The 12,549-nt window shown below is 40.7% G+C and overlaps 1 protein-coding gene across 2 annotated transcripts in view; it reads left to right on the plus strand.

Moving 5' to 3' along the window:
• plcb1l (phospholipase C beta 1-like) overlaps positions 1-12,549 on the plus strand; it is a 128,972-nt gene that overhangs the window by 93,775 nt on the left and 22,648 nt on the right. For both annotated transcript variants that reach the window (XM_085373228.1, XM_085373229.1), the window contains exons 12-21: positions 814-896; positions 2,779-2,863; positions 8,220-8,394; positions 10,176-10,262; positions 10,711-10,781; positions 11,010-11,106; positions 11,196-11,280; positions 11,839-11,963; positions 12,073-12,227; positions 12,307-12,471. In XM_085373228.1, the coding sequence (XP_085229354.1) occupies positions 814-896; positions 2,779-2,863; positions 8,220-8,394; positions 10,176-10,262; positions 10,711-10,781; positions 11,010-11,106; positions 11,196-11,280; positions 11,839-11,963; positions 12,073-12,227; positions 12,307-12,471 (1,128 nt within the window). The remainder of the gene's footprint in view (positions 1-813; positions 897-2,778; positions 2,864-8,219; positions 8,395-10,175; positions 10,263-10,710; positions 10,782-11,009; positions 11,107-11,195; positions 11,281-11,838; positions 11,964-12,072; positions 12,228-12,306; positions 12,472-12,549) is intronic.

Consider the following 12,549-nt stretch of genomic DNA (forward strand, 5'->3'; position numbering starts at 1 on the left):
ACCATGTGTCTACAGCTCTTAATCTAGGAGCTAACTGTGGTTCTTTCTTGTTCTGCTACTCTTTTGCAGACCTTAAAAATGGTCGACTGACAAAAAATGGATAAATACTTGCAAAATAAAAATGCAGACACCGAGGGGTAATTAACTGACGACGAGATGCTTTCATAGGAGGAGAAGGGCATGAAAATTTAAGGGCAGAGTAGTGTCAAGACAAAAGAAGAAAGAAATGGGTGAACTGATTGATGGAGGAAATTTAGATCTAATGAAAGTAACAGAAGAAGCAGAACAAGCCTAATGCAATTAGTCTGAGAGTGAAATGCAAAAAGAGAAGAGTTGTAAAAGATGGAAGAGAGCTACAGGTTGAAGGGGTTGAGTTACAGACAAAGATTTTTATTGGAGGAAATGAAGGCTTTTACTGAACTGCCACTATTGTTAATGATGGTGTAATTGACTCAGACAATGAGTGGCTTAGAAATCTAATATCGGATGTTGAACTGTCTTCAGCAGAGTTGGGGAATGATTCAACAATATCGCTCAGCTCCCATTTATTTAAATACCTGCAATCGATGACCTACTGTATGGGATTTTTGTTCACATTGTTGTATTCAGGTTCATAGACAAAACAATGTCACTGTAGTTAATGACTTCAAAAGGTTTCGATATTTCTTTTAAGGGCATTTTAGTAATTCTTGGAAACCAGTAGCAAACTCCTGTGTTTTCATTATGTATGACATTAATTAGATAATGATCCAACACTGAGCCTATGTTGTAATTTACAGGTATATTTTGTATTCTTTGTGTTTGGGTATTTAGGAGGTAATTGAAGCTATAGCAGAGTGTGCCTTCAAGACCTCGCCTTTCCCCATCATCCTGTCCTTTGAGAATCACGTGGACTCGTAAGTTAACAGTTTACCTTGTTGCCTTAAGAGGTTCCAATTGTGCCAGAATTATCTTTACATGTGCGCTGCCTATGTTGATTCAACATGTGACATGTTGCACTTTCTGTTCTTTGACTCGTGCTCAAAGAACACAATGGCAGCCTGATGTTTTGCTATCTCAGTCGCTATGTGGTCAACGTGAGTCGTCAGTGGCAAGTTTCTTAATGAACCGCTTGATGTTTGGGTATTATTCTTGCACTGGTGTTATGGGTACTGGAAGCAGTCAAAATAGAAATCTAAAGATACGTGTAAGCAGTTTTTCAGGTATACCCAGATACATCATTGTAACAAAATGTTATATACTGTGTCCTGTGAAACTTTAATTTAAAAGTACGGTAAATGCATTCCACTAAATTAGGCAGTTTTCCATTTGTTGTATTCGACAATAAGCTTAATACAGTTTCAAAAGGATTTATGTATTACACATGGGTGCAGTTACTGAACTGTGGACCATCTCAAGCTGTCCGCTGACATCTCAAAAGTCAAAAGCTGGAGCTGGGTGCGTGTGGAAGGAGGTGCACCCATGTTTCATTAAATGCATGAATACATAATGCAGAAATATGCTTTGTGGCAAAAACTAAGAAGCTGTTGCTCCTCTGAGTTTCCCGTCGCTTGGATGGAATCAAACATGCAGAGTACTCCTCGTTCTACTCCCGTTCTCAGTGAGCTACTGAGGTTGCTCCTCCAGCTGCTTCAACCAGCTGCTCCTCCAACTCACAGAGGGTCTTCAGGGGAGATTAAGGGGTGCCATTACCAGCTGCAGTTTGAGACAGTTGAGTTAGAGTCTGTTGAACACAGAGATGAGTCTCACAAAAGCCTGCCGACAGGGAAACAGGAGACAGGAATGCCTGGTGCTAACTTATTTGCAGTGACTAAACTTTCAAATTAAGAGCGCGGGTATTACACAATAGCAAATTGATTACGTTCTGAAATATACTTGGTGGTCACTGATATCAGCCCCTCCAGGTAGTTAATATGTATGGGGGAACTTACATACAGAATCTGTTCATAAATAAAGTATTAACCAAGGTTTTCTTCTTTCAGTATTATAAAAATATATCTCGCATTTAAATTGATTATATAGCAGACTGACGCAGAGGAGTTTTTATTTGATTGTTCTGTGTCAGGCCTTTGGTTACTGTATCAAAGTCAGTTTAGACCTTCTAAGGAAAAAATTTGCCTATCACTTATATTTATAGACTCTAGTATAGAGTTGCATTGTTGTCCCACACATATTTTAATGAATTATACTATGTGAAGCTAATATATAACACTTTCCAGAAATATGCTAACATATTACATGGTAACAGTCAGTCAGTGTGAACAGGAATCTATGGAAATCCATGTGCTGACTGGTTTCCCTGGGACTTGTCCATCATTAGCTCAGTTGTCTGCTGAAACACTGACAGCACATCACGACAACAGTCATGAGACCGCAATCAGACAGTAAGTGCAAAAAGACGGCAGAGTAAAGTATTAAAGTCAGACTGAGACAGACAAATATCTGTGTCGCAACTGAAGAGCAGAAGAACATAAACAAATATTCACTGGATATTGACGCCGTGCATGTGAATATAATTTTTGCATAAATGAGGCTTCATACTGTTAAGCATATTGATGAGGACTGTCCGTCAGCAGGACTGTCAATATGTCTAACCAACCACTTTGTTTTTTATCAACTGTGTAAACACCTGTAGAGCTAGGGACATGCTTCTGATGAATCCTTTCATCTTTAATGGCACCAAGATACTCTGGGGCAACATACATATTCAGGATATTGATATTTAGTGGAGAAATCATGATTGTGTATGTGTGTGTGTCTTTGTGTGATGACTCCCAGACCAAAGCAGCAGGCTAAGATGGCTGAGTATTGCCGGTCAATATTTGGAGACGCATTACTGACAGAACCTCTGGAGAAATATCTTGTGAGTATATAAGATCTCCACGCTACATTTGCTTGTGCTCACGCTCACATTCACACTTGCTTGACTCTTTCCAACACACGAACACATATGATACAACAACAGTGAGGCATTCAGAAGATACTATCACACAGATGAGTGCACTAGAGAAATGAATGTCCTTGAACGCTGCTGCTCACCATGCTGCCCATATAAATGTTCTCTTTGAGGTAAAAACTCACATAGTTACTTACACACACACACACACACAGTACTGTGAAAAAGTCTTGAGGTCCCTCTCATTGCTTCATATTTTGCTTCCAAAGAGACTCCTGGGATTTTACACTCAATGCTGACCCACAAATCATTCAAGCATAAAAAAAGGCATCTAACACAAGAGACCAGCCAGTGTTTTGTCTGCACATACAGATAACTTGGCAAAGAATCCGTTTTAAATGGTATCCTTAGGCACTTTGTTACTAGCAACCTGTTGCAAAACACATAGTTTGTTCCATTTTCTCTAGTTAAATCTACGAAAAATACCAAAGATAAAACATTTTGACAGAATCTGTGAGATGCATCTGGACCTTTAGTTGATCCATCTACTGGTCACTGAAGCTTCATCAGAAACTGTCCCAGTGTATGGGTAACTGTCAAGAAGCCATTCTTAAGGTAAACAACAGAACTGGACTAGAAATCTGTGGCAACAGGCCTTATGGAGTGAAAAATTCAAATTGTAAATTGTTTGGGGTTGCATTTCAGCCAGTGGTGTTGGGGGACTTGTCAAAATTTATTGAGTTGCGAATGCAAAAAAAAGGATCATCATCCAATACCATCTGGAAAGTGTCTGATTAGCAACAGATAGCACACTGTTTCAACATTATCGAAGGCAGCCAACATCCAAAGAAGAGCTTTGAATGTCCCTCGAGAAGCCTTTTGTTGACAGGAAAGCTTGCCTAAGAGAGTTCAGGCTGTGCTGAAGAATAAACATGGTCATACCAAATATTGACTTTAAACTTTGTTGTTTGCCTTATATACTGTATTTCCATGAATGGACGTTTCAACAAATCAGTGCACCTGTTTCCCATTTTCTAAGCAAAATATAAAGAAATTAGTCTTTAGACTTTGCAATATCTATATATTAGGGGTGCAACGATACTCGTATCGATATTGAACCGTTCGATACAGTGCTTTCAGTTCGGTAGGCATATGTATGAACAATACAAAATTTTTAATTTATTTTATCAACTTTTCTTCTGACGATGCTGTCTGTGTTGAGAGCTCAGTGGATCTGCGTTCGACTACTCCGCCTAGGCTGCACTGTTGAGCGCAGATCCACTGAGCGCAGCACAAGCTAGCAAGACAGAAGCTAAGCTCGTTGCAACATGGCAAATTGAACCTCCCCCACCCTCATTCAGATCTGGCCTTTGGAACTATTTTGGTCTTCATGTGAAGCATGACCCTGAAGGTAAGCGCGTCATGGACAAAAGTAAAACAGTATGTGGGATGTGCCACGCAATGCTCAATTACATGGGTGGGAACTAGTGCGTTAGCGCAGTTTGCTCGGTAACGTGTTGACGCCGTCCAGCCCCACGCACGGGGCGATCCGCGGTAGCTTGTCAACGGAGATTTGCCGTGTTGTGGCGTTAACGTTATTTCAGATTAACGCTGACAGCACTAGTGGGAACACAATGAATATGACTGCACATTTACACTGACACCATCCTAGTGCAAAGACAAGTGGAAGCAGACAAAAACAACAAGCACGCATGCTACAAACTTTACCCGAGTCATTTAGACAGCCGTCAGCACAGGATTCTCCTTATGTGGACCTGATATGTTTAATATGCTGCTGAGAATATAGCCCAGAAGAAGTGTATAGTATAGCTTTTATTTTGGAAAGAGCCATTTCTCTGTAATAAACTCTCCTTTCCAAAGATGAGTGATTTCTCGATCAGATAGATTTTTTTTTATTACTTTGTTGTTTCAGCAACATTAAATTTAAAAACTGTACTTTTGAGTTAAAATATATATTTATAATTTTAATAAATGACAAATTAAAAAAGCATGAACATTTTTTTGTATCGAAAAAATATTGAACCGTGACACCAAAGTGTCGAACCGAACCGTGAATTGTGTGTATCGTTGCACCCCTAGTATATATGTGTCTCTGTTTTTCTTTCTTTTTGTTTTCTTTGTCTCTTTCTCACACATAACACCATGTGACCTTTGGCACCTGGCAAAATATCCGGCTGCTGTTGTTTTTCATTGAAGCCTCAGCCACTTTCACTTTCTCTTAAACACGCACATAGCCGTGGAAGCTAACTTTTAACGAATCATCCCGCAATCGTGCTTATTCCTCCCTATCACGTCTGTGTTATCACAGCAGAGACTGCAAACAAAAGCCGTTTAAGATTAAAAGGAAGCATTTTCCGCTGTAATCTAAACGTGGCTTTTCTTGGCAGTCCTTTATCTCAGACAGGCCTTTCCTCTGTTGCCATGACTACCAGTTAAAAGCTTCCATTGTCCCTTTGTGGCCAAACTTCTTTCCCCCCCCCCAAGGCGTCTTTGTGTGTAATGACGCAGGCTCTTACGTGAGGCAAATGTAGACACTTGCACACAAACTCTCGCAAGGACTTTTAGGCACTTCTCACAGTGCGTACGTGAAAACATGCCTCGCAAACAGTTCTGCACATATATGTACTTTAATGTACCGCTTACTCCTCTCGCGTCATTCTCCTGGGATGACGTTATTCCCTTTGGCACAACACTGTGGAGCAGCTAAAGTTCCCAGCAGCAGTAAGATGCAGAATTATCTCACACACGCAGGGAGCTCCTTCAGCACTGCTGCCTGCCAGAGTCACAGCCCGCTGAGAATTACAGCCTTCTGACTGGATTTGACATTGAAGTATTATCAGGGAGAAGCCTTTTGAATGGAGTGGCAGAGGGAAGGAGAAGGGGAGAGATATGAGGAGACAGACACCAAGGGAGAATTTAGAAAGATGGAAAGAGAAAGTGCCATTGAGGAATGAGCTTTCTACCACTGAGCATGTACAAACTAGGAAAGGTGAGAGCAATGTCAGTCACTCCCATCTGGCATGGAGTCAGCTGTGTATACAGCGTATCGAAAGGGATATCAGCCTGATAAGCCCACAGGGACCGGGGCAGATAGGGTAATACAGCTAGATGAAATCCAGCTCAACCTAGAGTGAGAATTAAGAGGATTAAAGTTTTCTTAGAAACTTGCGCTCCTACTCCATCTCCACTTTACAAAACTGTCAATCGCGTCCCACAATGACGACTGGTGATTTTCTTTTATTTTCAAAGTAAAAACAAAACAGTTTGAAAGCTTGATTCATCGTTTGTTTTCTTGCTTCTCTCACTATGCTGACAATGACTGTGTTGGCGAAAAACATTTTCATTGTAACTGCGTAAAATATATGAAATATTTGAAGGAATTAAACAATTTGTCTTGCGGTTTGTTTAATCTTGTTGGGGCTTAGTTTTAAGCTGCAGACAGACTATAACTGGCAAGGGGAGATATACGAGCACACATAAGGAGGCCAGATTGAGAATAATGTGGATGCAAAAGTTATAAACTGTCGGAGCTGTAAGGAGGCGAGTAAAATAAATAACCATATCCCAATAACTGAAGTTAAAACACTTTTACATAACAAAGACTTAATTACTTCCTCTAACATGCGCTTGCGGGACATGCAGCACTCCTCTCCGCCTTCTGCTCACATTGTTTGAACATATAGACCCGAACATTTAACAGTTCATCCCCTGTTAAAAAGAAAGCAACATTTTTTAAAAGATTTAAGACTCACAGTCCCTCAGTGTAAAGATACTTATTAACAAAGTTGTACTTCCCTGAAAGTATTATTGGAAAAAAGCACTTTGAGTATTAATAGTAAATTTACACATTTTGAGGAAATTTTAAAACATTTGCTTAAATTTTGAAGAACAATTTGACCCAATTCAAAAAAAACTTGCTTCCCTTTCTTATGTTACATCCAGACCAGATACTCTTATCATACCCAGCATGCACTTGGAACAAAATGCTAAGACTATTCCCTTCATTGAACAATTTCTGTTTATGTAATGTGAAATTGTCGTATAGTCATATGTCTTATAACAAATGAACGTAACAAGCAAAATACTGAAAATGGTTTAGGGACAAGGACTGGACTGAAAACTTGAAACAGTTGAATCTAGCTTATTAAACGTCACAACCGTTGCTCTGAAATATCATGGAGCAGATACGCCGTATGAAGCAACAAAACAAGGAAATACTTTCTCACTTTACCACTAGTATGATACTGAGGCTTGAAAGTGGTTAAGGGTGGCCAAATGGAACTTTTCACTTTCTTATCACAGCTGAGCGTAATTGTTTTCGACATTTGGGGGGGGAAAACCTTGATTGAGTTTATTTCATTAGGCTTTGTGCGGTGCATTTGAGTGCAATCAGGATTACTTGCCCCATCCAATTTTGCTTTTCCTCCCTGGTAACTGTCAGTGAGGTGAATGCAAACAGGATGGCTAATCTTTGTCGTAAGATTTCCCCCGCAGCAACATTAGCAGAGCGTAGATAGACATGTGCGGAAAATAGGTCACAAGAAGGAAAATCTTGGCGTTAGTTGGTGTATGAATCACTGTTTTGTTGCTCTTGATTCTCAAGTTGCTCAAGTAAAAGTTTGATATGTTTAAGTGAGGTTATGTTTATAGTTGATATGTTGTAAACACAGCAGTTTGAGCATGTGCGTGTGTTTATTCTGCACCACTGAATTGCTCATTAGTGAAATATTATTATCCCTAAACACTGTGATCCAAAAGCAGCGTATCCCATAAATAAATTGGAGATGTAGCGACTTTCTGTCCAGCTCATTTGAGAGAACGTGCGTTTGTGTTTAATGTTTAGTTTCCTTGCAGGAAGCTGATTAAGGTGTTGCAAGCGTAGAATTTTTCCGCTATAACATCAGCCGAGTTTATAACACTCACAGCAGAAACAGTCATTTTTTACTAACCAGCTGCATCTAACCAGCGAACTCTTCCTTAGAGGATTTGAAAAGAGTAATAGCCACAAATTTACATTTTAAGTGGAACACTCTAGTAAACAACTTTAGTGTTTTCATCTGGTAATTAGCTAGTTTGTCAAAAAAAGAGAAAAAGACAGCTTAACTGTGATTGCACTGTAGCAATCTTTACCCATAAATTAGCATTTTGGAGCATTTGCTCTTGCTCAAATTTATATTTACAATTTTAATCAGGAAAAATAACTCATGTTCTCTCATCATCCAATATATCTGAAATTATTAATGTAGGAAAGCACCTTTCAGTCATCTATAACTGCATCTTTCTCCTTCCACATTCCCTCTAGTTGGAGTCTGGCGTGCCGTTGCCCAGCCCGATGGAGCTGATGGGAAAGATCTTGGTGAAAAACAAAAAGAAACACCACAAGACAAGTGGAAGTGCAAAGAAAAAACTCTCTGAGCAGGTTTCTAACACCTGCAGTGATTCTTCCAGCGTGTGTGAGCCCTCCTCCCCAAGCGCAGGTACTGCACCTTTAATATAATACACACGCACGCACGCACGCACGCACACACACACACACAAATTCTACTAACAAAGCCATCAAATCACAATGGGCTCACTGAGTTATGATATTTCAGATGTGTAAAAGCTAGCCTAACCATCTGGGTCCCTCTGTACTGTGGACCAAGAGCTCTGTGCCGTCCAGAAACTGAATCACTGGAGCAAAACAGTGCTATTGTTTAACATTCATCACTTTCATGGCCCTCTCCATCAGTTGAAGGTATTATTGGCTGTTGCATGCACTCCCTGCAGGCATTATACATTTAAACCGGGGCATCTTAAACTCTGGCCAGTTGTGTGTGAGTGTGTATGTATAAAACGCTCTCTGCTTTTTGCTGTAACTGCCTAATATCAGTCCTATTTGTTCATACGTTTGCCTTTTCAGTTGTGTACTACATACGCACTCGCAACAGCACCAGGTCAGCTTTGGTGCTAAGGGATCTCAAAGTATGCCAAAAAATATCCCCCACAGCATTACACCCCCAGCCTGAACCGTTGATACAAAGTAGTCTGGATCCATGCTTTCATGTTGTTTATGCCAAATTCTGACTCTACCAGCTGACAGCCACAAGAAAAAATCGAAACTCAAATCTTCTCCTGTACACTTTTGGCGAGGCCGTGTGAATTGTAGCCTCAGTTTCCTGTTCTTGGCTGATAAGATGTGTGCGGTGTGTGTGTTGCTGTCCATCAGCTTTAAGGGTCGATGTGTTTCTTGTTCAGAGATGCTCATCTGCATACCTTGGTTATGACGGTGTTACTGACACCTTCCAATCACCATGAAGCAGTCTGTCCATTCTCCTCTGACGTCTAGCATCAACATGGCATTTCCTCCCGGAGAGCTGCCGCTGACTGGATATTTACTCTTTTTAGCAGCAACTCAGTGCTTTGACGCATGTAGACATGTTCAAGACAACCTGGGTCAATGAATGTTTTGATGAATATGGATTCTCCATAAACCCTAGAGATGGTTTTGTAGGAAAATCCCAGTAGATCAGCATTTTTTGAAATGCTCAGACTAGCCTGTCCGACCCAAGTTCAGAGTCATTTAAATCATTTTTTTGATGCTCATTTTGAACTTCAAAATGTCATCTTGGCCATATCTATATGCCTAAATGTATCAAGTTGCTGCTGTGTGATTGGCTGTAGTTATGTTATGTGTATCATTTGGTTGTTACAAATGAGTGAGAAATGAATGGAGAAACATGAACCCATGGCCCCCTCAGTGAGAGTCTAGGACACATTTTGCTGGATATCCATGGTCCTGTAATCAATCACTTCTATCCTGATAAGTATGGAAATTATTTGAATCATTTAAGTCTAACATGGACTGACATGTTAGACTGTTCTCACCACCATCATCTTAAAAACACCAGGGTCCAGAGTCTGGGAAAATCAATATGAAGCAAACTGGAGCTCTGGTGGCAGGCAGTGGCCAAACATATATTGTTTTGTCTATTTATTTAACATCCATCTACATATTCCACTGGACCAAGCAACATGTCACCTTTAGTCTGCCCTGGTTGTTGAGCCTTAAGTTCTTCTTAGGCTAAAACACACTGCCCCCTGGTGTTGGAAAGTAAGCAGTACAAGTTAACAGTCAGGAGTCCTTTTTAACTGGTATACATGTTGTAAAATAACCTTCTTTTTTTTTAAGATGATTTACTGAGTAAACTAAACAGTAAACTTTGAACTGAAAAATATGAGGATGATCTTCAGTGAGTGCTTTGTTTTTAAATCGCAGGTTCCACCAAAGAGGAAGTGGCAGACTCCACACAGCCCTCTGATGGTACTGAGCTTACACTGAGACCACAGGGCAGAAAGTCTATTGGTGAGTCCATGACCTCAGATGGAGACTTAAATCTTTAGTAGAGCCCTCATTAGGCTGGCACAGAAGCTATAGGTCAGACAATTACACCGTTAAAATCAATTTCCTCTGTCAGTGCGACCTTCGATTCAGTGGGAAATCTTAAGCAGATCTCTCATTATGTGGGTGCAGAGGCTGGGTCAGCTCAACCAAAACAATATTGAAATTCATTTCCTCTGTCTATGAGCGCCAATAAATTAGGACCTGCCAGCATGAGCCTTACTTGTGTCGCTGTTTTAAATGTAATGGAGGCAGTCGTGGGCTGTAAATGAAGACCATTTAAAGACAGACGGCTCCGTTCGTGTTTGTGCAACGTTTGCATTGATTTGGCAGAAATAAAAACTCAATTTACACTCGTTTCAGCTTTGTTTCATGCATTTCTCTGCTATCCTGTCTGTGCCATGCGTTCTAGGTGAAGTGGAGGCCGAAAGCGAGGACGAAGATGATGATGATGATGACTGTAAAAAGGGATCAATGGATGAGGTGGGTATCTTGCAGGTGACAGCCATCAGTTCAAATCCTGGTTATAATGGAAACAGACTGTTTAGCCTATATGTGCTGAAGTTGTCCTCTAGTGTATGATCATGTCTCCAAATTGTGTGTCTCCAAAATCAATAAAACCTTTGCAGAAGGATTCTAACAGACTTTTTTGGTAACGTTTCTGCTGCTTTGTATTTGTACGTTTTTTAATATGTGTGCTTCCATGTGTAGGGCACAGCAGGCAGTGAGGCATTCGCTACAGAGGAAATGTCCAACTTGGTCATCTACATCCAACCTGTCAAATTTAACAGCTTTGAGGCTTCCAAAAGTCAGTAACAACAATGAATACTGAATGTGCAGCAACAAACAGATCGCTGTTAAATAAGCTGACAATTTTATACCACTCTCAACCCACAGAGATCAATCGAAGCTACCAGATGTCATCCTTTGTCGAGACCAAAGCTTTAGAGCAGCTGACCAAATCTCCTGTAGAGTTTGTGGAGTATCCCTATGGTTATACCGAAGCATCTCTCTTTCTGTCCTTGCTAAGATAAGAATTTGTGCTTCAGTGTCTGATGCCATGGTTCTCAGCTGGGTGAGGAGAGAGTTGTTGCCTCAAGTGGGGGACTCCAAGTATCTCGAGGTCCTGCTCACAAGTGCAGCGATAGAGGAGAGGGATAGTTATATCTGTTGTGGTGTCGAGAACGTCATGAGCTGTTGGTAGTGATCGAAAGTTACACGAGAATAAATGAACTTCTTCTGAGAGTGTCTGGGCTCATTTTTTGGAGCTGATGGGTGAAAAGCTCAGAGTAGATGAGCATAGGTGTTTCAAGCATAGATGAACTGAAGAATAGCCTGTTATTTCAGCCTCATTTTACCCCTTCATAGTAGACAAAGGCTGAGTGTGTTCCTTTTAGCTTTTTCCTTAACTTGCTTTTGTGGATTATGTTGTTTGTGAGTGATTTTGGAGTAGTAATCCCAGCAGATGTTTAGTAGCATCACTTAGAAAGTATTTTCAGATGCAGGTCATGCAGTCTTGCCCTTAACAAGCTCTGTTCAGATACAACAAGCTGCAGCTGAGCAGGATCTACCCTAAAGGCACTCGAGTGGATTCATCCAACTACAACCCTCAGCTGTTCTGGAACGCAGGCTGTCAGCTGGTGGCTCTCAATTTCCAGACTATTGGTGAGAGGGAAGCCCAAAACACATTCCTTCACACTGAAGAATAAACTAAAACACTCTCACTTTTATGTCATTATCCAGGTTTAAATATGTTCCTATCCTCACCCCACAGATTTATCAATGCAGCTCAACCTGGGCATGTATGAATACAATGGGAAATGTGGCTACAGACTGAAACCAGAGTTTATGAGACGGCCGGATAAGCACTTTGACCCATTTACCGAGAGCACAGTGGATGGGATAGTAGCCAACACACTGTCTGTGAAGGTGTGTTTATGTTTGTGTTTTGTGTGTGTACGTGTGTGTGTGTAGCTTTCTCTCTGTATAATTAAATTTTTCCTTCCAGATCATCTCAGGCCAGTTCCTGTCAGATAAGAAAGTGGGCACATACGTGGAGATCGACATGTTTGGTTTACCAGTGGACACAAAGAGAAAAGCATTCAAGACCAAGACCTCTCAGGGCAATGCCATCAACCCTGTCTGGGAAGAGGAAGCCATTGTTTTTAAGAAGGTGAAACTATGGCCTTGTACACACGCAGTGGTAACATTAATTCCAATCATAGACTGTATATGCAGTGTTCTTGATGTA

The sequence above is a fragment of the Diplotaxodon limnothrissa genome, linkage group LG15 (assembly GCF_057381915.1).
Source record: "Diplotaxodon limnothrissa isolate DT_005_m linkage group LG15, D_limnothrissa_male_GT1.1, whole genome shotgun sequence".
Taxonomy (NCBI): Eukaryota; Metazoa; Chordata; class Actinopteri; order Cichliformes; family Cichlidae; genus Diplotaxodon; species Diplotaxodon limnothrissa.